General features: G+C 44.4%; 2 protein-coding genes across 3 annotated transcripts; both read right to left on the reverse strand.

Moving 5' to 3' along the window:
• Positions 1-641: 641 nt before the first annotated feature.
• LOC138962685 (uncharacterized) lies at positions 642-6,426 on the reverse strand. Of its 2 annotated transcripts, XM_070334603.1 has the most exons (3): positions 6,193-6,426; positions 4,260-4,525; positions 642-2,078 (listed from the first exon to the last, which is right to left on the reverse strand). In XM_070334603.1, exons 2-3 carry the CDS (start codon positions 4,522-4,524, stop codon positions 1,942-1,944), a joined length of 402 nt encoding a protein of 133 aa, XP_070190704.1. In that variant the 5' UTR covers position 4,525; positions 6,193-6,426; the 3' UTR covers positions 642-1,941. The 2 variants fall into 2 exon arrangements, with proteins under 2 accessions (XP_070190704.1, XP_070190703.1); XM_070334602.1 differs by lacking the exon at positions 6,193-6,426 and having other exon boundaries at positions 645-2,078; positions 4,260-4,588.
• A 465-nt stretch (positions 6,427-6,891) lies between these two features.
• LOC138962677 (glutathionyl-hydroquinone reductase YqjG-like) lies at positions 6,892-23,212 on the reverse strand. Its single transcript, XM_070334595.1, has 8 exons — positions 22,517-23,212; positions 19,517-19,695; positions 18,727-18,799; positions 17,432-17,630; positions 16,499-16,592; positions 9,533-9,649; positions 8,249-8,365; positions 6,892-7,807 (listed from the first exon to the last, which is right to left on the reverse strand). The coding sequence occupies exons 1-8, from the start codon at positions 22,758-22,760 to the stop codon at positions 7,718-7,720; spliced, it is 1,113 nt and encodes a 370-aa protein (XP_070190696.1). The 5' UTR covers positions 22,761-23,212; the 3' UTR covers positions 6,892-7,717.
• Positions 23,213-26,967: the final 3,755 nt, after the last annotated feature.

Consider the following 26,967-nt stretch of genomic DNA (forward strand, 5'->3'; position numbering starts at 1 on the left):
AAAAAAATCTGAACTAACTGTTCAATCATCTTACTTCCTTGTTTTCTTTTGCCAGAAGTGATGTCTCCACACAATAACATAGACTTTCTATATGAATAATATTTACCAGCGATGGGACAATAAAGTAATTAAAATTAAATAAGGATGATTTTAGAAATTCTGTCAAAATTAGACTTTCTTATAATGTATTTTGTGTGCATATGACCATTCACCAGGGAACAAAATCTTTTCATATACAGTATGAAAAAAACTCTTCTTGTGAGGAGGGATCTGTTTAGACTAAAATAAAAACTTATCTTTAGTACAGAGTGTTTTACCCCATAAAAGTCACAAAACAAATTCAAGTCTGACCCATTGGTCATGCAAATATTTGTTTTTGTGACAAAAACAATTGGATTTTTTTAAGAGATCTTGAAAAAAAAATGAAAAGACTTGTAAGCAACAAATCTTAAATGGTGTGCCACCTTGGCCCTTAAATAAAAAGTATTTATGCTGTGCATAAAATCATTTTTGCATGTTCAGATGTGCGAGGATAGACAAGAATTTAAGATAAAAAGTTTTCCGAAACCGGACAATCAGCCAGCGCCAGCCAGCGCCACAGTCACCACCACAACCACATGAAACGTTCATTGCCAGTTTACGCTGAAAATGTTTATTGGTCGACACCACAGGTCGTTCATTTTCAGCGCAGATAATGCATACAAAATCAGTGGAATATTTTCATAAATTCCACAAAAACTATGATTGACATAATCATATACATTGGGTTGTACATTTGCATAAATTCACCAAGAACAAAAATTGTCTTACACATCATAGATGGCATTGTCCACTATGTATTAGCTTACTGTTTTTTGTTCTTGTTTCCAGCTTCACCAACAAGCTGTCAAATTTTACTAGACTGGTCACCGGGTTACTTCCCTTTATCTACCGCTTTCTGCATCCGCTCATTAGACCATCATCAAAAAACTTATATTGGCAACTCTAAAAAACAATAAACATTGTGTTTTAGCCCAATTAAAGCACATCGATTAAATACATAATGTCTGTCATTCACCACCAATCCGGCGGTACGCGCCCACACAACTACGTTATGGTGGAGTAAGGGGATGGCGGTGGGGTTGAAAATTTTCGCACAGTTGTTTGGGACGTCTGGCACTGGCTACCGCAGATGCAGAAATGGCAGAGAGACTGATCTTGGGCCGGCTGGCCAATGGGAAGACGGCATTCCGCTCATTAGTTATGCATATGACCTGTGCTCTGGCACCGTCTATACACCACAATCTCGCTTCTCTTCACACCCAAAAATATCATTTATGCTGTGCATAAAATCATTTTTGCATGTTCAGATGTGCGAGGATAGACAAGAATTTAAGATAAAAAGTTTTCCGAAACCGGACAATCAGCCAGCGCCAGCCAGCGCCACAGTCACCACCACAACCACATGAAACGTTCATTGCCAGTTTACGCTGAAAATGTTTATTGGTCGACACCACAGGTCGTTCATTTTCAGCGCAGATAATGCATACAAAATCAGTGGAATATTTTCATAAATTCCACAAAAACTATGATTGACATAATCATATACATTGGGTTGTACATTTGCATAAATTCACCAAGAACAAAAATTGTCTTACACATCATAGATGGCATTGTCCACTATGTATTAGCTTACTGTTTTTTGTTCTTGTTTCCAGCTTCACCAACAAGCTGTCAAATTTTACTAGACTGGTCACCGGGTTACTTCCCTTTATCTACCGCTTTCTGCATCCGCTCATTAGACCATCATCAAAAAACTTATATTGGCAACTCTAAAAAACAATAAACATTGTGTTTTAGCCCAATTAAAGCACATCGATTAAATACATAATGTCTGTCATTCACCACCAATCCGGCGGTACGCGCCACCACCTGATGACTCACATCAGGTACCGCCACCAATCAAAATCGACCTTTCTCGGAAAGTTGCACTGCACACTTTCTTATAATCCCAGGCTGCACTGCACACCTGTGATCCCATGTTAATGTTCTGCTGCACTGCACGCAGACATGTGCCTGACCTCCCCCTTTCTGTTGCACTGCACACAGAGAGAAGCCCTACGTTTTACCTGATCTACCAGTTGTGCACCCTGATGTAAGACAAGAAAGCGTTAGAAGACCATCTGCCCGCCTGACGGATTTGAGCGTCCGATGCCCCGTTCCGAGCCATGTGGGAGGCACCCCCAATCCTAAAGCTATGCGATTTGAAGTTCTGTTTGGGCAGGCCACAAAATTGGAAAACCAACTGTAGTTGCTCGTTGAATTCCCTGGCCGTTATGGGTGCCCCCGACATAGCTCGGAACAACGGCCCCGTTGCGTTCCCACGAATGCTCATGTAGGCCCGCATGGCCTCTACCGCGCATGGGACGCCGGCCTTGGCTTTCTCTACGGTATGGGTAACTGGTTTTGCGCTAGATTTGAAATTGCGGAACGTTATGGTCAATGCCTGTCCGTCCAGTCGGACATCTCCCCTATGCAATACGTTTTCTGGTTCCCGGGATACCGCCATTTCCCTATCTCCTCAAGAACGCCCTCCCTGGCACCACTGCCTGGCAAGCAAAGTTCAGCAACCCTATGACCGACTGAATTTCCTTCACTGTTGCTTTCTTCTTTTGTAGTAGGTTCTGTATTTCTTGGGCACACTTCGTGAGTTTTTCCACCGGCAGCCGAATTTCTCTTTCGATTGTGTCTATCTCTATTCCCAGGAATGTCAACCTCGTCTCTGGGCCCTCCGTCTTATCAGGTGCCATGGGAACTCCTATTTCCTCACACAAACCCAGAAATTTGTCTAGGTATTCTTTGCCTAGCTGCTTCGATACTGCCGCAAGGAAAAAATCATCCAGGTAGTGCACTAATGGTATCCCTAACTTCTGAACAGCAATCCACTCCAAAGCCGTGCCTAGTTCTTCGAACAAGTGACAAGACGAAGAACAACCCATCTGAAGCGAAAGATCAACATAAAAACTTCCTTGCCAGCTCAGTACGAAGAGGTTTTGGTCACTAGGGTGAATAGGCAACAACCTAAAAGCTTTCTCCACATCAGTTTTTGCCATAAATGCTGTATTTCCTACTGTCTGCACTAACTGTACTGCATCTTGCACATTGGCATATGACACTGTGGCCATGTCTTCCTCTATGAAATCATTTATGGATGCCCCCTTCGGGTGAGATAGATGATGTATCATCCTATACTTTCCTTTCGTCTTTTTCTCTACCAAGCCGATTGGAGAACATTGGAACTGAGTAAAAGGAATATGCCTAAAGGGACCTGCTAACCTCCCCTCTTCTATTTCCTTCTTTATGTGCGCTTCTACTACTTCTGGCATTTCTTCTGCTGACTTCAGGTTCTTCTGAACTACACTATTTGGGGCTCCTGTGAACCCTACCCGGAAACCCTCTCTGAATCCCTGTATTAAAGCCCGCTTCTTCTGTGGATCGTACCCTTCCAGCCACTTTTCCAGCTTGTCCGCCTTCACTGGCGTGGCCCCCGTGCCCCAGTCTTCATTTCTTTCCTTCTCCTGCTTCTTTTCCCCCCCGTCCCGCTCGAAAGGGGTGCCCTTTGGCGCTGCATTTTCGGATTGCGTGTTGCCCCCCACACTGCGAGCAAAAGTGCTTGAAGCCACAATTGGGGCGGCTGCAAGATCCCTGTTCATTGAACTGGAAGCAGAAGCCCCCCACTTTGGCTGGGTTTCCACTTCCAGTCTTCCCCCCTGCGCCACCCTGCGGCTTCTTCTTTCCCCCGTCATGGGTCTGGGTGGCAGGCTCTAAGCGGGTGGTGGCGAACAGGTCCGCGTCGCTGTCCCCCCATGCCCTTTCTCCTGCAGCAATTGCGAGCCGGTAGCGGTAGTCATAGTCCCGCCAATTGCCCTGCAGCTCATGCAGGGTACACACCCGAGCAAAGTGGGCACCCAGGCCCCTGTGTACCTCTTTCGCTCTGTCCTGTAGTATAGTGGTATAAATGTTCCAGGCCTTCACCCACTCTGTGAAGGTTAACAGTTTCTTTTCTTTCTTCTTCTTCTTCTTCTTTTTGTCTTCATCGTCCTCATCCGAGTCCTCCTCCAGCATTTCCTTCGGGTCCGCGGGCAGGAGTATTGCGAACCTAACCGCCACACCGCTCCAGATCTTTTCCTTTATTGTCTTTGGCACGTGTAGGTCAATGGGCAACATTTTCTGGTTGCCGGTTGCCCACGCCTGTGTACCGCCAGTGTTGGATTGCTCACCGGAGTGTCCAGAGTGCCCAGCCATGCCTGAGTTGGATTTTCCACCCGTAGAGGTGGTCGATCCTGCGGGCGATGCCTCAGGCGCCGGCGTCTTGGCGGCCCGAATCTCCGCAATCTCCTTCCTCAGGGCCTTCTGCTCAGCAAGGAGCTGGGTTAGCGACTCCTTCACGCCCATTTCGTCCTCTCCTTCAGCCTCCTCGTCTCGAAACCTCTTCGGGGGCTGCTTTGAGGGACGCCCCGGTCGCTTGGTTGGACGCTTCGACATCCTGAAACATTTCAAAGGCCACTAAGCATCAGGGGCCTATTTTTTTTTTTTTTTTTTTTTTTTTTTTTTTTTTTTTTTTTTTTTTTTTTTTTTTTTTATATATGCAGCACGGGCTGTACCAATAAAACATTCCCCATGAAGTCACAACCGGTTCTACCAAACCAGAACCAACAATGACGTCACTCCAGAAGCTGGAAAGGATATTCCCTCCTATTCCACTCCCGGCATCAAAGCTCTGCGTCTGGCGTCTTCGGTAGAACCCAACCACTTCAGTCTGGGAATAAACCTTGGTACCCCGTTCGTGCTGCATCTACACTCCTATTGTGGTTCTGCCCTCAGCACGAGAGTACACCTAAGAAAACACTGTCAATCTGATCATGCAGCACGGGCTGTACCAATACACATTCCCCATGAAGTCACAACCGGTTCTACCAAACCAGAACCAACAATGACGTCACTCCAAAAGCTGGAAAGGATACCCCATCCTATTCCACTCCCGGCATCAAAGCTCTGCGTCTGGCGTCTTCGGTAGAACCCAACCACTTCAGTCTGGGAATAAACCTTGGTACCCCGTCCGTGCTGCATCTACCCCTATTGTGGTTCTGCCATCAGCACGAGAGGATACCGGCTATCACTATTAGCCCCCACTTCCCTCTCACCCGCTGAACAACCACAACACCTTCTTACCTCATTGGTCTATATGCCGACTGTCCAACAGAACTTTTCTCAGTGCTCTGTACAGTAGCATGTGCCCCGACCCTGACAGATGAATCCCATCTGCTAAAAAATGTTTCTGATACTGAGCAAACTTCTCTGCTGGAGGGAAAGCCACGTAGTGGGGGAACAAACCCACTATCCTGTGTGCCGTTTTCAGCTGTTGATGAAGAAGCCTATTCACCTCCCTGGCTATGTCATTGAAACCCCCCCAGCCACTGTATCTCTGTGTCATCCCTGACACCACCACTACTGAGTTTGCCAATGTTTGCACCCTCACACACAGATGCCACAGCTCACGAAACACTTTATTCGGTGTCGTTCCGGGAACAATATTATTGTCCCCCACCATTAGCACTATCACTCCCCATTTTTTCCGGGTGAAAATGGCCCTGTTCTGTTCTAGCATTGATTCAACGTCGCTTATTTTTCGGCCCCCTCTCCCATCGAATATCTGCTCAAAACCATCAAAACCTAAATCTGGCCGCACCCCCTCATCTGTGTTCACAAATCGCTGAAACCTCCACGTGAAAGAGTGCCCGACCACCGCACAACTTGTAAACATTTTCGCTCCCGCCGTCTTTCTTCACAAAGAAACTAGTCACGTGACCGAGCGATTCGCGTTGCCACTGCTCGGACCAATTTTAATGCCAGGAGAAGATGATACTGTCTTCTTTTCTCCCTGAACACTTTTACTGACGGCTGTCAGCTAATTGTACCATCACCGTCTACCTAGCTATCACCCTCGTTCCTTCGAGTGTCACTCCCGGCAAACGTGAAACCACATGTTTCTGCCTACGGTGCCACGCTGTCTCCCAGTTTCCCAAACTCCAAACTTTCCTTGCAGACAACTAATTGGCCCCACTCGAGCCTATTACCGCTGTTTCGATCTCAATCGCCCCTCTCGACAATCAAGCAACAAAACAAAACAAAACAAGGTAAAAGTACGTGTACCTTCTCTTTCCAAAATCCTTGAAACGTTGAAAATTTTCGCACAGTTGTTTGGGACGTCTGGCACTGGCTACCGCAGATGCAGAAATGGCAGAGAGACTGATCTTGGGCCGGCTGGCCAATGGGAAGACGGCATTCCGCTCATTAGTTATGCATATGACCTGTGCTCTGGCACCGTCTATACACCACAATCTCGCTTCTCTTCACACCCAAAAATATCATTTTTTTAATCATATCAGGTTGACCATATATTTTTGAGGAAAATAATTTGTGATGAACGTATGAACTGTTTCCATGTATGTTTGAAAAGAGAATGAAAACAATCATACAAAAAATAAGATGGATGTTGTTTAATACTCTTATTTTATAGAGAATAAAGTATAAAATTCTGAATTTTGTTCTCTGAACACATGCATTTGTTCCAGCTAGCAATATAACGGAAATACAAGAAAATGTAAAAATGTAGTTTTACGTCAATGAACAAGTATTGAAGAATCACATTCTGTATATTCATGTTCTGAAGTTTTGTTTACTTTACATCATTTACACACTTAATTGTTACCATTCTTGAGATCGCAACTTTTTGATTTGATCTGTTATGACACTTGTAAATAAAATGTGTCATGTGCAATAAACTTTGAGTAATGTTTTACCACATGTGTCAGCATACACACCTTCCATCCATTCTGTTATAATACTTGATTGTTATTTTAAATATATTTATTTTGCATACGTAAGTACCTAAAAAAAAAAAAAGCACAACATGACAAAAACCATGTTTTCTTCCAACGCAAGCATATCACAATCATGATAATTCAGGTAGCAAAGAAACTGTTGCTTCTACTGTGGTAGCACCCTCATTCAATTTAGTTTTGTCAATATTGGAAAATATCTTGCTTGAAACATTGACAACTCCCTTTTTAATTTATTGTTAAGATTAAAAAAAGAAAGAAAAATGTAGAGCTATAAAGTTGTGTAAACATAACTGGTCAAAAAACTCTTACGAACACTACATTCAAGAAGAAAATGCGGTATATAAAAAGATTTCACACAGCCAATGGATTTTATGTGTAGAACATGCACATCAACTGAAAATGCACATCAATAAATTTAAATGAATTAATGTAATGTACATAAATTGACATTCTTATAATTAGCCTTTCTTTTTTTTCTCTGGATTTTGGAATGTTATTGCGGGGTTTTAGCAGTTTATCTGCTTTGGATTTGTACATTAATAGACAAGAAATATTGATAACACTACTGATGGCATATTAGTGTAAGACTTAGGATTTTAAATGTAATGGCAATTTACATTTTTAAGGAAACAACAATGACACACAAAAAGCATTTTTGATTAAATTAATCATGGTACAGTAATAATAATAAATGCACATTCGGGATACTGGATCAGTCATGCCACACATCCATTTAGCCTTTCTGCATCACTTGGGACTGCAGAAATGTGAACTGGTGCAAAGTTTTTATTGAAGAAGTATGCCATTTATCCTTAACGTTCTGTGTCAATTTATCACATCTTGTCACGGTTGTGAGGTGCCATGAAGTCAAGATCGGGGCCAACAGGAACGATACCAAATGGGTTGATGGATTTGTGACTCTCCTGAAAAGCAGTAAAAAAAAAAAGAATTGCAATTCAGATAGGGTGCATCAAGTTTGTTTTATTTTAAAATATAGTATTAATTTACATCATGAGAACAACTAACAGTAATTATATTAATACACACCTTGGCTCTCAGGACTTTGAACCCATTTCCGTTCACCTTTGTGAAAAGAACTTTCACTATCCCAAAACTTATTTCTGAATTCAACTCCTGAAGTAATGTTTCATGATGTGTTAATGGTCAACAGTCTCTGCCACACCAGGAAGTTGGTACACACACACACACATACACTCACACACACACACAAGCTGGAAATTCAGTTAATCTGACAAATGAAAATCTTGGCTCTCACGACTTTGAACCCATTTCCGTTCACCTTTGTGAAAAGAAAGCATAAACCTGATTCATTTAAAAAAGAAAAAAGTTTGAATTCAACTCACAAAGTAATGTTTCTTGATGTGTTCCTGGTCAACTGTCTCTGCCACACCAGGAAGTTGGTAGACGTCGCGCACACAGGCCCAGGTGTTTGGGTAGTCAACGATGCGACGTTTGTTTGTCTGCAGAAAGGTACATACAGTGGAACCCCCTTTTTAATACCCCCAGTTTAAGACTCCCTCCCTTTTAAGACCCGACTTTCTGAGATCTTAAAAAGGGGGTTCCACTGTACATAAAAGTGAGATGCAATGACACAACATTAGGAACCCCAGAAGTGAAAGTACTAAGCTGTATGGAACTTAAACTGATTTCAGATGCAGAGTTGTGCTGAAGAGTTTCTGAAGTGCTTGCTTCTTTATAACCTACTTTTCCACTTTGAAGGCACATCTTTTTTGATCTAATCCGACCCCTACACCTAATTCGTCGCTAGCGCCTTCTCCGTCACTGAATCGCTTTTTGTTGAGAACATTCCACCCGACAATGGGAAAGTTTTAAAGATGATCGAGAGATGATGAAACAGGTGCCAATTAATGGAAATACCCACACAATAGGCCAAGAATTTTTTTGTTAATGGTTCAGATTCCAAGACCGACACCATGTTTCTCCCAAACCTGGAACCTTTTTTACCATTGAAAAAAAATAAAAATAAAAAATCACAAAACTCAATTTATTGCAGACTTTAGTTACTCTTCTCTGAGATTCAGGGGACACAGCTTGCACAATATCTGGTCAATAAAAAAACCACATGTGCCTGTGGAAAAAACAAACAAACTTGTTAACAACAAACTACTATCCCCAATCCTATTTTTATGGGGCCCTTGTCATTGAAAACAAGTGTTTTATTGTTGTTGTTTTTGGGCCTTATCTTCTTCTTCTTCTTCTTCTGCGTTCGTGGGCTGAAACTCCCACGTACACTCGTGTTTTTGCACGAGTGGAATTTTACGTGTATGACCATTTTTACCCCGCCATTTAGGCAGCCATACGCCGCTTTCGGAGGAAGCATGCTGAGTATTTTCGTGTTTCTATAACCCACCGAACTCTGACATGGATTACAGGATCTTTTCCGTGCGCACTAGGTCTTGTGCTTGTGTGTACACACGAAGGGGGATAAGCCACTAAGCAGGTCTGCACAGAAGATGACCTGGGAGATCGGAAAAATCTCCACACTTAACCCACAAGGCGGCCGCGGCCGGGATTCGAACCCTCGACCTTCCGATTAAGAGGCCGACGTCTTACCACCACGCCACTGCGCCCGTCATTTTTGGGCCTTATTGTTAGTGAGATTTTACCTTGAAGTGAGTGTGGTACACCGTGTCGAAACGAACCAGCGTGGTGAAGAGACGAACATCGGCCTCCGTCAATTGATTGCCTGCCAAGTAGCGACTCTTGGACAAAACAGCTTCCACCTGAGAACAAATGGAAAATTTCCTAGATAAATTTTCATTTAATTAATATACTTACCCGAATCACATTAGCATTGAGTCACCTGAGATGCTTATCACTGAAAAACGCTTACCCGGCTAAAATTTTTAAAGGGAAGCAACCCATCACCAAAACGAAAGTGAAAGTAGCTTTGGTAATGGGCCAGCACACTGGGAGTTACCTCCCATACGGGAGTGTGCCACGTCACTTCCTCTAGGAACACGTGCCTATCTCATACGGTCTTAGAAAAACTTAAAACCATACGCGGGGCAGGTGGGAGGGAATACAGTATGTGATTCGGGTAAGTATATTAATTAAATGAAAATTTATCTAGGAAATTTTCCATTAAATAACATATTCTTACTCCGAATCACATTAGCAGATAACATCAACAAGGCGGTGGGCTAGAAATGAATCAAAACTCACCATCAAGTTCTGGACAGGAACTGGCCTGCTGCTATGAGCACTGGAAGGCCTCTGAAGCCATCCTGTCGAAGAGCCGAGACGTCCCGAAGATAAAAGTTTAAGAAAACATCTTCAGAACGCCAAAACGTAGTTGTCAGCACCTCCTCTAGACATCTGGAGCGCAGTACTGCCAGAGAGGATGCCCACGCCCTCATATCATGGGCTCGGGCCGAGTCAAGTGGCAAGGAGGGCATGACCCCCCCCCCCCTCTTTGTGCGACTCCACTCATAAGCTTGCTTAATGAGCGAGGACACCCACCAGGCCAACGATACCTTCGACAAACCTTACTCGCGCCTAGAAAAGGGCGAGATAAACAGCAACTTCTGAGAACTAGACCGAAACAGCTGAGTCCGGGCTAAATACAGACAAAGAGCCCTCACAGGGCAATTGACCAAATCAAGGTCATCCGGGGCCAAACGCGCTGATCAGAGCCTTGACTCTAACCAGCGGAGAGGCCTGCCCCGGAGACTGAATCTTGGCCAGGAAATCGGGCCGGAAACGCAAAGATGCGAAACCGTCCGACTCAAAGGAGATATCTCCAGGCTGACCCAACAGGGCGTGGACCTCGCCACCCCGTTGGGCCGTTGCCAACAAAAGAAGAACCAGCGCTTAGCGAGTGACATTGAACAGAATGGCCTCGCTCAAAGGCTCAAAATCCGCAGAACATAGGAATTCCAGGATTAAAAACAAGTCCCACTTGGGAGCGGGCAAACGAGCTTTACCTTCCCTAAGAGCAGCCCCTTTAATGACTGCAGCTATAACGCCCCCGACTCGAACAGACCGACCGATCTGCTAAAGAGTCGCCGAGATAGCGAAGCGCCGGAACCTCAACGAGAAGCCTGAGGCGCCCTGCGAAGACATGAAAGAGAGGCGGTTGGCGACCTGAATAGAGCGCGAAGCCACCGACCTCACCCCTGTAGCTGAACACCAGGCAGTCCATGCCTTCCAGTGGGAAGCATAAACTGACGAGGTGGATGCTCTATGCGAGCGAGCCACCAAGTCCAGACGGATGGAAACCATCAGGAGAGGCAAAGTGGAGCGAATCTGAGCTTGGAGCTTGTCCACCCTTCTCTGAGAAGGCTGGACAGTCCACGCGACCGTGTCGAAAGACATCCCCAGATAAGTGAATGTCTGTGACGGGGTCAGCTCCGGATTTGCCCGGTTGATCGAGAACCCCAACAAGTTGGATTCTCAAAGAACCATTAGGGTATCCTGCGAACAGCCGCTCTGGGACTGGATCATGATGAATCAGTCGTCCAGATAAGCCCGCAGGCGGATACCCTAGGACCTCACCAGTGCACAGAACTGTCTCACCACCATGGTGAAAATCCATGGTGCGAGGGACAGCCCGAAAGGGAGTGCGCAAAACTGGTAGATCTGATCTCCCCACCGGAAACAAAGCCAATTCCGGTCGGCCGGATGCATAAGAATGAAAGTATGCGTCCTTGAGATCGATCAAGGTCACCCAGTCTCCTGGGCAGAGAGAGTCTCGGACCGAGGCTGGCGTCTCCATCTTGACTTTTATCTCACTCAAGAAAGTGTTGAGAGATAAATCCAAAACGGGACGCCATCCTCCTGACGCTTAGGGAACGGCGAAAAGACGCCCTTAAATCCCAGGGAGCTATGGACCCGAACTCTCTCCACCGCGCCCTTCTGCTGCAGAGAGGCAATTTCCGACTGCAAGGCGGAACGTGCTTCCTGCGAGAAGAGGGGCTTGAACCGCGGCGGCACTCGGGTAAGAGGCGCCTTTTCCTCCCGCCAGAGCAGGTGGAAGCCCGATCTCACCACTCCCACAATCCATTGGCTGTCAACTACTGACATCCAACGAGAAAGCGCACGGGAGGGGCCTCCCGCCATCACCAAGGTGGAAGGCGGGAGGTGGGTGAGATCGTGAGCGCATCATTGGGGGTGTGGCTTACTCCCAGAGCCGCCACACCCCCTCCCCGATGCCGTCCTCTTCTTCCCGCCACGAGCGACCGGCAGAGCCTGCCGCTTCTGAGCTGGCTTGAGATTCGACAATGTCTGAGCCTGCTTTTGTTTAGAAGGCTTAGACTGTTTCACCCCCTGCAGAGTGAAGTCGAGGAACTGACTGTCCTTGTTCGACTGAATCTCCTTCTGTCTGGCAACCATTGCCAGAGAACAGAAGCGAGATTCCTCTGAGACAGGGGAGACTCTCCAGGTCTCCCCAGTAGCCAGCTTTGTGAACTGGGACTGCGAGAGGAAGAGATCCCTCCTACAGAGGACCGCTTGGGAGAACTGTAGGGAGGAAAGACGCAATTGCTCCTCCTTGACCTTGGCCAAGGTGGTCAAAAGGGCAGAGACATTGTCTGCATATTGTTCTTCACTGAGAGTGAAAGAAACCAGCGAATCGATCGATGACCGAGACAGAGTTCGAACAAGAGTTTCTGCAACGGAGGACAGTTCGATCTGCCGACGTCCAACCTCCTCAGCAGAGAGGAGGAAGCCTCAGAAACCGGCAGAACCGGATCATACTTGATCGGTTTAGCCAGAAGAGGCAGCAATTCCCGGAGAAGCTAAGCTAAGCTTCCTATTGCCCGTAGGCACAAAGGAAGAGGCTTGAGAAGCCGACGCCACCCACTGCTGAGCTGATACCGGAACTGGACCAAAAGGAAGCAGTAACGGAACAGGCACTGGCCGAATACCACTCCCCGCATGTGCTGGACGAACCAGCGAATGCAAAAGTTGGTAAGCCACTGACGGAGACTCGGCGAACCGGAAGGAAGAAACATCCTCCTGTGCCGGCCGGAAGTCCGCCATGGCCGAAGGAACGAACGGAGCGGAAGAGTCCGCAGCCAACACCCCTTCGGGGAAAAAACGAGACGCTACTTCCACCGCAATGTCAAGAACAGACTTGAGCTTCGACGGAAACACGCCCCGAGACTCCTCGTTGACCCCTGATGGAGCATCAGAATAGTCACACATGGAGCCATGACCAAAACCACAGTTCCGGAAGCAGAAGCATGCCCTGGCAAACCGGAAACCGGAAATGCCTGTGCACGAACATCATCCTGCAACCCAGAACCTTGTGAAGGTAAGGGTAGGCAGGACGACCATCCGTAAGAAACCCGGAGCTGGATGAGCTGACGTCACTCCCTCATCCGAGTGGAGTGATGCCTGCTCAAGCCTAGGCACTAAAAGGCCGGAAGGCGTACGCTGGAATCCACCCTCTGGTATCCGGAAGGAAGCACCAGAAGAGGAAGCAGCATGTCCGGCCGAAACCGGAAGTGTAGCCGACGAAACCGCGGAATGCGGAATTGAAGACTGCCCTGGTTGACTTCGAGATCCGGAAGGACCGGAAAATCAGTGAATACTCCATACTGACGCAGCCGCCGTAGCGTGCCTGCGTGGACGGATCATCACTTCTGGCGAGTGCCGGTAGTGTAGCCGACAGAACCGCGCAATGCGGAAGCGAAGGCTGCACTGAAACCAAAAACACCAGTTCCGGAAGCAGAAGCATGCCCTGGCAAACCGGAAACCGGAAATGCCTGTACACGAACATCATCCTGCAGCCCAGAACCTTGTGAAGGTAAAGGGTAGGCAGGACGACCATCCGCAAAAACCGGAGCTGGATGAGCTGACGTCACTCCCCCATCAGAGTGGAGTGATGCCTGCTCAAGCCTAGGCACTAACTGGCCGGAAGGCGTACGCTGGAATCCACCCACTGGTATCCGGAAGGAAGCACCAGACGAGGAAGCAGCGTGTCCGGCCGAAACCGGAAGTGTAGCCGTCGAAACCGCGCAATGCGGAAGTGAAGGCTGCACTGGTTGACTTCGTGATCCGGAAGGACCGGAAGTCAGTGAATACTCCATCCTGCCGCGACCGCCTTAGCGTGCCGGAGCGGACGGATCATCACTTCCGGCAAGTGCCGGTAGTGTAGCCGACGAAACCGCGCAATGCGGAAGCGAAGGCTGCACTGGTTGACTTCGCGATCCGGAAGGACCGGAAGTCAGTGAATACTCCATCCTGCCGCGACCGCCTTAGCGTGCCGGAGCGGACGGATCATCACTTCCGGCAAGTGCCGGAAATGCGGCAGCCGAAACCGACTGCCGCAGCTGTTCGATCAAATCCGGGGCCTCGTAGGTTATCGCCGGAAATGAAAGATCAGCATGGTATCGGTCGTGACCCGATGCGAAAGAGCTGTCTCCCGAGAGAGAACGTCCAGGCGCCTCACGAGGGCTATCGGACCAGCTCTGCTTACCAGCCGCAGCTGAAGAGGGAGGACGCTGCTCCAAACTGGAAATGGACGGCAAAGACACGGAAGCCAACTCCCGGACGTCACTGCCAGATGCCGGAAACGCCAAACAACTGGCGACGGAACGCTGGAACTCTGCTTGCACCAAGCTGCGGATTCCCGGAACCAGTGTCTAAAACAGAAAGGAACCAACGCACCCTGCACAGGTGCTAACAACGAGGACGAAGTCTCCGTAGTAGAGAACCGGAGCAGACGTAACCATAGCGCTAGGCGCCACAAAAGATAGCAGAAGTAGTAACAGCGCTAGGCGCCGAAAAAGGTACAGACAACAAATAGTTACGTTCTTGGTCTGTACAAGTAAAACTGCTAAAGAAGAAGCCTAAGGCTTAAAATTTCCCCATGGGGTCTGACTTGCCACAGCGGTTGTCTGAATCAGACATGCTGTCAAATCCATGTAAACAACACGAAAACATTTTACTGAACGTAAGTCTAAACGACTGAAAACTCAGTAAAAAACACACACTTTCGCGTCAACAAAATACGATAGCTACACTTGCCCAACAAAAACAGAGGCACGTAAAGCTACAAACAAAGTCACACGAGCTAGAAAACTAACTCACACCACAAAATGGCGAAACACGCAAGTAACTGACACACAAGTCAACGACGCGTGACAACGCGAAAAAATTTACTGACACGTAAGTCTAAACGACTGAACACAGTAAACACACACTCTTTCGCGTCAACAAAATACTATAGCTACACTTGCCCAACACAGAAAGGGGCACGCAGAGCTACGAGCAAAGTCATACGAGCTAGCTAACTAACTCACACAACAAAATGGCTAAACACGCAAGTCACTGACACACAAGTCCGCAAAAAACGGACAACGTACAGTAACGAAAACAGCGCAAACAACCAACAACAAACGGGAACGAGCTCACCAAACTGTAGGCAAGGCGAGCAGAAAAGCTGGGTAACGTGGCCGGCGGGTGTCACTCAAACACACAAGGTCGGCCACAGAGCGTCAAAAAGTGAACCGTCCTCTCCGAGGTGAAAAGAACGTATGAGATAGGCACGTGTTCCTAGAGGAAGTGACGTGGCACACTCCCGTATGGGAGGTAACTCCCAGTGTGCTGGCCCATTACCAAAGCTACTTTCACTTTCGTTTTGGTGATGGGTTGCTTCCCTTTAAAAATTTTAGCCGGGTAAGCGTTTTTCAGTGATAAGCATCTCAGGTGACTCAATGCTAATGTGATTCGGAGTAAGAATATGTTATTTAATGTAATTATAAAAAGAAGGTTCTCTTTTTTTCATCCACATCCACCAGTAAGCAGATTTGTTACACAACACCATGCACTCTAAACAAATTAAAAAGCACCTGTAACTTTAAGATCTGATTCACAAGAATGAAGTGAACAAGCAACTTTTATCTTTCTTTCTTTCTTTATTTGGTGTTTTACGTCGTTTTCAACCACGAAGGTTATATCGCGACGGGGGAAGGGGGGTGATGGGATAGAGCCACTTGTTAATTGTTTCTTGTTCACAAAAGCACTAATCAAAAAATTGCTCCAGGGGCTTGCAACGTAGTACAATATATTACCTTACTGGGAGAATGCAAGTTTCCTGTACAAAGGACTTAACATTTCTTACATACTGCTTGACTAAAATCTTTACAAACATTGACTATATTCTATACAAGAAACACTTAACAAGGGTAAAAGGAGAAACAAAATCCGTTAGTCGCCTCTTAGGACATGCTGGGGATCATCGGGTAAATTCTTCCCCCTAACCCGCAGGGGGTGCAACTTTTATATCCTCAATGCTGTTTTCTCTCAGGTGCCAGGAGGTTGGTTCCGCATAACTGTCATTTACCTCTTGTTGCATATATGTTGTATGCATTTGCAGCGCTTTTGTCCCTTCGTTTCTCAGATCTTTAAATAGAGCTCTACCTCATTTGATTAAGCTGTAACTTTGTTTACAAAAGTCTACAAGTACATGCCAAATGCCGGACAAATAAGACACACTGCTAGAGTTATAATTCTGAAACTGACTACCAGAACCTTGATCTGTGTAAGTGCCTTCCCACGCACACTATCTTAACCTGTTGGTGTAGCGCACTATACACACATATAAAATCTTGCAACATATTTACCTTGTCAAGTCCATCAAAAAGTTCCTTCACTGCGCCGTTGTATGCTTCCTGGGAGCGTGCAAAGCCACAGCGATAAACACCGTTGTTGATCTGACTGCAAAATTAAGAATGTTAAACCAATAAGGCGAAGATAACATAATTCAATGTTCCCAATTCCCCGACCGACCCTATTTTAGTCCTCCTGACCTTAGAACTTTCTTTTGACCCTTCTAACAAAACAAAACAAATCATTGAGAATGACAAAACTCGACTTTGAAGACTTAACAAGAAAAGTTACTCTTCTCAGACAGCCAGCCGCATGCACCCGAGTAAATAAAAAACAAACTTCACTCAAAGAAAAAAAGAATATCGACCTACCAAGCCTACATTTTTTGCCTTGTCATCGGATACACTTTTTATTTTGTTGGCTTAATCTTTTGACTTGAGGACTGTGAATTACAATCACTTGCATTATAGTGGCCTCAGATTAAATAAACCGCTGAAGAAGACATCCTGAAAAATACAATCTGGTCAAGAAAACCTACCCCTACCAGGAATCCAATGCAAGTGAGTAGGTACCCCCGAGCCATGCGCTTTTTACAAGAAACAATGCCAGATGAACATTTTGAGACTTTTTTTAGATGACGTCCTCACATCTACAAAACTTTTTCTTGAGACTGCCCCACTGCAGGTGTTACAGTGGAACCCCCCTTTTAAGATCTCCACAAATCTGGGAAACTCAAGTCTTGAAAAGGAAGGGAGTCTTAAAATTGGGGTAATTTACAGAGGTTATGAACAGAAAGTCTGAGAAAACAAGGTCTTAAAAAGGAGTGAGTTTTAAATTGGGGGGTCTTAAAAAAGGGAGGTTCCACTGTACTTCTGAACAAGTTTTGTTAAACATGTAATAGGGACCTGCCTACAACACCTCACGTTCAAGTTACAACTGAGACTCACGGGTACACCCATTCATTGACGGCATCAATTTTCTCTTTCAGGTCCTCCGGGTACAGGTTTAACTTCCGCTGCTCGTCCGTCTTGCCCAAGGTGTTGAACTCGGAGTTGAACATGCGGATGATCTCGCTGGACTCGTTGTTGACCACCGTTTGTTTTTGTTTGTCCCACAGACACGGGACAGTGATGCTGCCAGAATATTCTGCGGATTGAAAACATTTTTGGTGAAGGAGTGTAGCTTGCACATGTGAAACATAGAATGGTTTAAAAAAAAATTCACAAAGTACTGTCACCTGGCCTCGATCCTCGCTTGCCAGTCAAAACAGAGTACAGTGGAACCCTCCCATTTAAGACTTCTTCTCTTTTAAGACCCGACTTTCTATTCATAACATCTGTAAATTTACCTCCATTTTAAGACTCCCTCCATTTTAAGACTCCCTCCATTTTAAGACTCCCTCCATTTTAAGACTCCCTCCATTTTACGACTCCCTCCATTTTAAGACTCCCTCTATTTTAAGACTCCCTCCATTTTAAGACTCCCTCCATTTTAAGACTCCCTCCATTTTAAGACTACCTCCATTTTAAGACCTGATTATGTCCGATTTTTGGAGGTCTTAAAAGGGGGGGGGTTCCACTGTTCGGACTGGTTTTGAAGAAAATTCACAAATAACTGACACCTCGCCTCGATCCACACTTACCCCTCAAAACGGAGTACAGATACAAGTTTTGACTATTACAGTTCTTTTCAAAAGCAAACACAAACATTATTTGTGGCTGGTCATCTAATTTGTGACTTTCTCTCTTTCTCCCCCTCCAGAGATATTTATGTTTGTCTCTGATCCTTCCTTTGTTGTATGTTTATAGCCACCTCATTCCTTGCAACCTATACTTTATGCTTTGTTTCTTGTCTGTTTTTTTGGTTTTTTAATTTCTTTTCTCTCTTTTGCATTTTGTTCATCTTCCTGTTACTGCTTCGCATTTTGTGCCTCGATAGGCTTTTGGGGGCAACAAATATTCAGGCCTGAAAGTGGCGAGTATTTTACTGGCCATGGCGAGTAGAAACATGTATCTGGCAAGTAGAAATGTTCATCTACTCGCCAAATGCGAGTAAACTTGCTTTACAAAAATGTCGGTTTGGCTAATAAAGTTTGCTCTCTGGCTAGTAAATTTTCCGAATCACTAGCCAAAGGCGAGTACACCATTTGTTGGACTTTCAGGGATGATATTTTCTCTATGGAGCATGGGGTAGACAATATTTGTTACTTCTTTCTTTCTTCTTTTATTTATTTTTTATTTACCTGGATTAGCTTTCAAGTAGACTTCCTTTAAAAATGTGCTGTTGTTGACCGTGTCCAGACTGCATTTTGGCTTCTGCACAAAAAAGATTGTTTTGTTTTTTTAACTGTGCAAACGTTCATGCTGCAATGAGCAGTAAGGTTGAGAATCAACTTTAAATGACAGATACGCATACTCCACTTGCAGGGATTAGATAAGAATCACTGCAAATCAGGTCATTCAACAAATTAAACCAAAAAACAAGATTACTCAACTTGTTTATTTTTTTCTTGCGAGTCATCCTATTCGATGCTGACCAGAAAGTTCCAAATGTAATGGAACACGTTACCAACCTGAAGCCAGGTAGACAGGTTTTTAAAAAAAAATCCCCAATTATTACTGACACCTCGCCTCAATCCTCACTCACCCCTCAAAACAGAGTATGGCTGCCTAAATGGTGGGGAGGGGGGAGGGGAAACTACAGGAACTGCAGCCAACATACAGAAAGAATGAAGCAATCCTCACTGGCAAAGATCTCATCCTCAACAACAAAATAAATAATACACTTTCCAGATTAATCTGAAACAAATGAGGCAGATCGAGCGCTGTTTAGAGATATGATACACAAAGGGAAGTAAGCGCTCTAAATGAATACAACATGTGCACATGTAATGGAGTAAGTGAGAGCTATTTGGAACCATTCTCCTGGCACCTGAGAGAATAACAATAACATTCTTTTCTAAGACTAACCTAAGAGTATAAACTTTTCAGATTAGTCTTACTTGTTAATTAAACTAAACAAACTGAACTCACAGCATCAGTGAAAGACCACCCTCCTTCTCCAAGCAACCAGTCCACCACGGTAACAGAGATGACATCATCGAGGCCCTTCAACTTGCGCACAATCAGCGCTCGGTGGGCCCAAGGACAGGCCAAGGATACATACAGGTGGTAGCGATTTGCCTCAGCTTTGAACCCACTTGACCCATCAGCTGAAGAAAAAAACAATGTATAGTACAGTGGAACCCCCCTTGTAATACACCCCGATTGAAGACATCCTCCCTATTAATACCGCTAATGGGGTCTATGTCGACCAAAAGAGTGGGATTCCCTGTAGGTGGAGTTCCTGTAGGGGGATTCCCTGTAGACAGGGAATCCCACAGGGTGGAGTTTTTCAATAAAACTTGCAAACCATATTCGAATTTCTAAGAAATATCAAAAAAGATCGAAAACCATAAAATTCTACCGATGTTGCTAGGCATCACGTTACTTTCAGCGATATCAGCAAAACGCGACAGGAACTACACCCTGTGGTATTCCATGTATACAGGGAATCCACCTACAGGAACTCCACCAACAGGGAATCCCACTCTTTTGGTCGACATAGACCCCATCAGCATTAATACCCTGTTTCTCAGATTTTCTGTTCATAACCTCTTTACATTTACCCCCATTTTTAAGACTTCCTTCTTTTTTAAGACCTGATTTTGTTTTGGTCTTTAATTAAAAGGGGGTTCCGCTGTAGAAATGTTCTGCCTTTCTTTTCAAACCGAGAATACATTCTACTTTTTGTTGTTATTCCCCTTTTTTTTCATACATGGAGTATTTGCTACATCGATCACCCTGATGATCACCGCAACACGGTGGCCTAGTGGTAAGGCGTCCGCCCCGTGATCGGGAGGTCGTGGGTTCAAACCCCGGCCGGGTCATACCTAAGACTTTAAAATTGGCAATCTAGTGGCTCCTCCGCCTGGCGTCTGGCATTATGGGGTTAGTGTTAGGACTGGTTGGTTCGGTGTCAGAATAATGTGACTGGGTGAGACATGAAGCCTGTGCTGCGACTTCTGTCTTGTGTGTGGCGCACGTTAAATGTCAAAGCAGCACCGCCCTGATATCACCCTTTGTGGTGGACTGGGCGTTAAGCAAACAAACAAACAAACACACCGTCACCCTGATGATCACGGCCTCTCAACATGTCCTTAGCCACACAAAATGTTTTTACCACTTTTTGTACACTCACCAGAAACAGTCATACATTCATTCATGTTGTTGAAGCTTTTTTTTTAAATACATGTCTTAAAAGGTGCTTATTTTGGGGCTATCTGGTGCACTTTTGGTATTGAACATCTTCCATGCAGGTTATGTGACACTGACAGCCATGTAAATAAGGTTACTCCCACAATTAAACTAACTAACAATAACAGGTGCATGTTACATTAAAATTAACAAAGATTAAGAGTAGGCGATTATTTAAATATAAGCACATTTTTGCATACAGAACATAATAAAAGACCTATCCATTATGTGACCGGCGATGGTAATTTTGCATACGGTGGAAACTCCTATTTTAGACCTGTTTGTGTTTGTTTGTTTGTTTGTTTGCTTAACGCCCAGCCGACCACGAAGGGCCATATCAGACCTGTTTGTTTGACAAGTATGCTTTCAGTAGGTTTGCGTTGTTTACTGCAGCTGTTTTAATGTTTTTGTTATCCAGTGTTGGTGTGTGTATCAGGCATGGGAATTCCAAAATAGAAAAAACTGAGGTCCAGGGGCTGCTTGGGCCCGGTGGGGTACAGGGGCAGAGACCGGTTGGGGGGACCAGGAGGGTTTTGCCCCCCAGAAGGAAAACAAATTTTAGCATTTTAGACCAATATTTTGATAGTTCTCGTGTAAGCAAATAATGGATAGAGAGACAATAGTATACATATAATTTCATTTACTTTTGTTTTGCCGTAATTTCCTTTTCGCAGAAACAGCGATTTCTCGGACAATTCCCATGCCTGGTGTGAGATGGGTTCACTAGTCCGAGGGTTCACTAGTCCGAGGGTTCACTAGTCCGAGGGTCCACTAGTCCGAGGGTTCACTAGTCCGAGGGTCCACTAGTCCGAGGGTTCACTAGTCCGAGGGTTCACTATAGATGCTTGAACAAAGGATATTCAATTTGATTTGTTTTTATTTTGTGTGTGTATGTGTGCGTGGATGTGCGTGTGCGTGCGTGCGTGTGTTTTTCACTGCTTTGGGAACCAAATCGAAGAATATTCTCATAAAAACACTGAGTTGTTTTCATTCAAAAAGATAATGTGGTGTTTTATATTTTGACTGAAGAAATCTGACTATTTCCCCCAAGAAACTTAGTTATTTATATTTTGACTGAAGAAAGGATATTAAATTTATCAGGATACCGCCCCGACTGGACAATTACGTGATCGAACTGCCTACAGTTTTTAGTCATATTATATAGCATCTCGGGTTTCCTTTTGCCCGTGAGGGTCAATTAGTTATCCCACCGACCTGAATTATGGAGAGGATCGAGCCTGGGTTGTACAACAGCCTCACACATAATTTCATTGAAATCGGTTCTCAAACATCGGATATCTATTTGCGGACTGACACACACACACACACACACAAACACACACAGAGACAGACAGACACAGTGAAACCTATATACCGCCTTTTAAGGGGCGGTATAATAACTGGAAAATTAAGCGTCTATAGTAAACCCTCGGACTAGTGAACCCTCGGACTAGTGGGATGAACTGGAAAAGAGAGCGTCTATAGTAAATTCTCAGACTAGTGAACCATCGGACTAGTGAACCCTCGGACTAGTGGGACGTTCCCCCTGGTGTATCTAGAGACAGACTTCGCTTCCAGTACAATTGCAGTCACTCTATTATTCACTGAAATACAGCTTTGAAAGAAAAAGTTCTTATTCGGCCGCTGAAAAGCATGCAGAGCCCACATGTACACGTTACATAAGTTAACTTTTTTCCAGGTGCCTATTGTTCTACTTCTAGTCAGGGGACATCTCACCTGTAATCCAGTTCCTGAAAGCAGACGTTTTGCGCACAAACTCGCCTTTGTCGTTCATGGAAGTGCGCCATGTCTGCTTCACATCTGCGTCAGTTGCCAAAGAAGTCATATTGCAGAATCTCTGAGTGTAGACAAGCTTTCCAAAGGGCAAAGTTCTGCAAGGTACCCTCTCTCTTGTCACTGCTGTCGCAAGTGTTCGGGTTCTTTGCCAAGGGAGGCCAATGCGTGTGCAAGTAAAAAACATGTTTCCCGGCCAGTATGAGTCGACATTTTTTCCCCAATGTAACTGAAGTGGTTGACTGCTTTATAATAAGACCCGTTCCATATTTTCACATCAAAGCTTGCACGCAAGACTGGATCTTGTAGCTGTACCAATACTCACTGTTGCTTTCATCGATACGCGTGCTTAGTCACAGTTAGTGTGCTTTCTTTCACACTGACTCAAGAAGCTGAAGCATAATTAAGCTTATATAAAATAAAGCTAATGTATGTGCACACCTGTACTGTGCGTGTCTGGTTTATACGTGTATGTACTAATGAAAGTGATTGAAGGTGCCACACCCTACCGCGACCGAATAACTAAAAATAAAGACATCGTGTGTGTGTGTCAGTCAGTCACAGTTTTAGCATCATATCATGTTATATTCTTGGTTGAGCATGTGGTATATTGACTTACGGAGGTAGAGAGAGAGAGAGAGCGCGCGAGGGAGGGTACTAGTTGTGGTTAGGGACTGGATTGGTATCCATGTTCTGCGCGAACTTAGAATCCGGTTTCATTCTAGAATGGACCGGGTCCAGGTTGGAATTCTAACCCTGCGCAAGTACAGGGGTGCCATTCTAGAATGAAACCCTTGAATAAAGGGGGCCGTAATGTTTGTAGGTAAGACAGAGTTGTCTTCCCTTGAATTATCTCCACCTGCACCTTCCCTTTGATAAGATGGGGCTGATTTGTCTACCCCTGAAAAAAATCCTTTGGCGATCTTGCGATGTCATGTCATGTCAAGAAAGTTGACACTCCTGAGTACGCAATAAACAAAGGCAGACCATAGCAAGGGGGACTACCAGGGCGGTATTGTTTGCAGGGCAGTTGTTTTTGTGATGAGAGCCGGTTGCGGCCGCTTGCAATGTCAGCGCTGTCTCCCTCTCGGAAATGTCTGGTTTTTTGACAATTTTTTTCACAGACAGACAGACAGACAGACAGACGGTCAGACCGACTAACCGACAGACAGACCAACAGAAGGACAGAGTGAGTTATAGAGCTGTTGTCACAGGTTTAAAAAAAAGTTGACATTAACAAAAACAGAAATCAACAACAACTTTTGTCTGGTTTTATAATATTATGGGAAAAACATTGAAAGCAATTCATAGTAGTAGTACTACCACAACAAATACTCTCAAAGGGGAATTCCATGCCTAAAAGTTTGACAGTTTTTATTTAATCTATCAGAATCCCTACCTTCCAAACTGTGATATGCCCACGTTTCAAACTCTTCATGTATATGAATAAGATTAAGTCAGTCCGGAAATTTCCGTTCGTAGCGATCAGTGCTGAGTGTCTCTCAAAATCGTAATCACTTTCAGAACATCACATCACAATCCCAATTCACGATGTCTTTGAGTAAAGTGTAAAAAACCCGAAAAAACCCCCAACCAAACACACAAAAAACAAAAACAAACAGAAAATCCAGTTACAAGCGAGATCGTCAAAACACTGTCAGTCCGGAAATTTCCGTTCGTAGCGATCAGTGCTGAGTGTCTCTCAAAATCGTAATCACTTTCAGAACATCACAATCCCAATTCACGATGTCTTTGAGTAAAGTGTAAAAAACCCGGAAAAAAACCCCAACTAAACACACAAAAAACAAAAACAAACAGAAAATCCACATTTGTGGCTTTGGCTGTGTGATAGTCTAACTGAAATGACTATTCCAACTTGGACCCAAATTCCAACCTTGCGCAGGGCCGATTCTAGAATGGACCAGCAACAAGGGTTTCATTCTAGAATGGCACCCCTGTACTTGCGCAGGGTTAGAATTCCAACCTGGACCCGGTCCATTCTAGAATGAAACCGGATTCTAAGAACGCGCAGAACACACATAAGCCTCACGGCTTTTTTTCGCGTCCCAGTCTCAATATATCAAATTTGTTGCAGGTCAATCATATTAACATGCTCAAAGTCAATCAAGATCAATTATCGTACAAATAAAGTGACTCAATCATAAGTTTTTGTATGTCCAGCAGATTTTTGAAAGTACTCATAGTTTGTGCATTTTTAACATCAGACAGTGTGTTCCATGGTGGTGCAACTCTGTTAGAAAAAGAATGTTTCCGGATATTAGTTTTAATAAATTCAATACAGATTTTGTCCGTATTTTTCCTCGTTACATCAGTCTTAGACTTCTTGAAAAAAGACTCGACTTTGACATTATCAATACCCTGAAAGATTTTAAAGGTCTGTATCAGGTCTTCTCGATTTAAGGGTCGGGAGATTGGTTATTTTTGGCCCGGGACGTTTAATCAACATTGTTTTTGGGAAGGCTCACGGCCGCTCGAGTTTCACAATATAATCTGTATTTTAATGAATTGAGAATATTTTGTTTATTCAAAGTAACTTATCAGTTGAGTGAATATACTGATGTCATTGCATGCGTCCGCGAGTGTGTCAGATTTATTGCAACATTACATCGCCAATAATCACACACACACACCAGTTGTTTCAAATATTGCCTGCAAACAGTTTTTCGGTCAGTAGGCATCAGTGTAAGTTAGTAACCTTATTGAATGCGCTAATGGTTATTCATGTACGATTACAGCTATTCGTGTAGCTTTTATGCTACTCAAATTTCTCCTTATCAAAATTGCGAGCCAAAGCTCCATTTTTGTGTACAGTACTGTGTAAATAAGGAAAGTTCACTGTACGTTATGATGTGTGCTTCAGAAAACCTTTGTGTGTGGCTGTGTGAAATCGTTCTACGCGTACGAGTGTATTCATTGATGAGCGTAAAATGGTTGGCAATATAGTCTTTGAGTCGAGCGTTTGAAAAGCCTGAGCCTGAAGGCGGGCGTAACTTACACCTCTTGGTATCAGTCTGCCTTAGAGATGAGGACGACAGTTGACCAGATCAGATGGCTAGGCTGCATTTTCCTGCATTGAACTTGGGCGCGTCTGCCGCGACGGTGCCACTGGCGGGCACTGCTCACAGCCCGGCACACGGTACTGTAAACATTCCCTATCCCTTCAGCTCTCTCGCCTCCATCCGCCCTACCCTTGGTCTCATGCTTGAAAAATACCTTTGCTGTCTTCTGTGGTTGCGGACTCATGTACAAACCGACTTTTGCCAAGCTGTTATGTGCATTAAAAACTGCTCTTTTTACATTTAGTCAAGTTTTGACTAAATGTTTTTATCGTAGAGGGGGTAATCGAGACGAGGGTCGTGGTGTGTGTGTGTGTGTAGAGCGATTCAGTCAACTACTGGACCGATCTTTATGAAATTTTACATGAGTTCCTGGGTATATTATCCTCAGATGTTTTTTTCTTTTTTTGGATAAATGTCTTTGATGACGTCATATCCGGCTTTTTGTAAAAGATGAGGCAGCATTGTCACACCCTAATTTTTCATTAAAATTGATTGAAATTTTGGCCAAGCAATCGAAGGCCTGACTTTGGTATTGCATTTCAGCTTGGAGGCTTAAAAATTAATTAATGACTTTGGTCATTAAAAATCTGAAAATTGTAATTAAAATTAATTTGTTATAAAACGATCCAAAATTACGTTCATCTTATTCTTCATCATTTTCTGATTCCAAAAACATATAAATATGTTATATTCGGATTAAAAACAAGATCTGAAAATAAAAATATAAAAATTATGATTAAAATAAAATTTCCGAAATCGATTTAAAAACAATTTCATCTTATTCCTTGTCAGTCCCCGATTCCAAAAACATATAGATATGCTATGTTTGGATTAAAAACACGCTCAGAAAGTTAAAAACAAGTCGCGTAAGGCGAAATTACAACATTTAGCCAAGCTGTGGAACTCACAGAATGAAACTGAACGCACTGCATTTTTTCACAATGACCGTAGTCCGCCGCTTGTGCAAAACGGAGTGAAACTGACGAGCCTGTTCAGCGTGGTAGTGGTTTCGCTGTGCTGCATAGCACGCTTTTCTGTACCTCTCTTCGTTTGAACTTTCTGAGCGTGTTTTTAATCCAAACATATATCTATATGTTTTTGGAATCAGGAACCGACAAGGAATAAGATGAAATTGTTTTTAAATCGATTTCGGAAATTTGATTTTCATCAGTGGAAATTATGCCACACACAAAAAGTATGCAAGATGGCCATACCAGGGTTCGTACAATTTTATTTTCTCTAAAATTCAAGGACTTCTTCAGGACTTTCAAGACCTTCTGATGAAAAAATCAAGCACCCAATGAAACACTCGCT

This window comes from Littorina saxatilis, linkage group LG3 (genome assembly GCF_037325665.1).
Source record: "Littorina saxatilis isolate snail1 linkage group LG3, US_GU_Lsax_2.0, whole genome shotgun sequence".
Classification (NCBI taxonomy): domain Eukaryota; kingdom Metazoa; phylum Mollusca; class Gastropoda; order Littorinimorpha; family Littorinidae; genus Littorina; species Littorina saxatilis.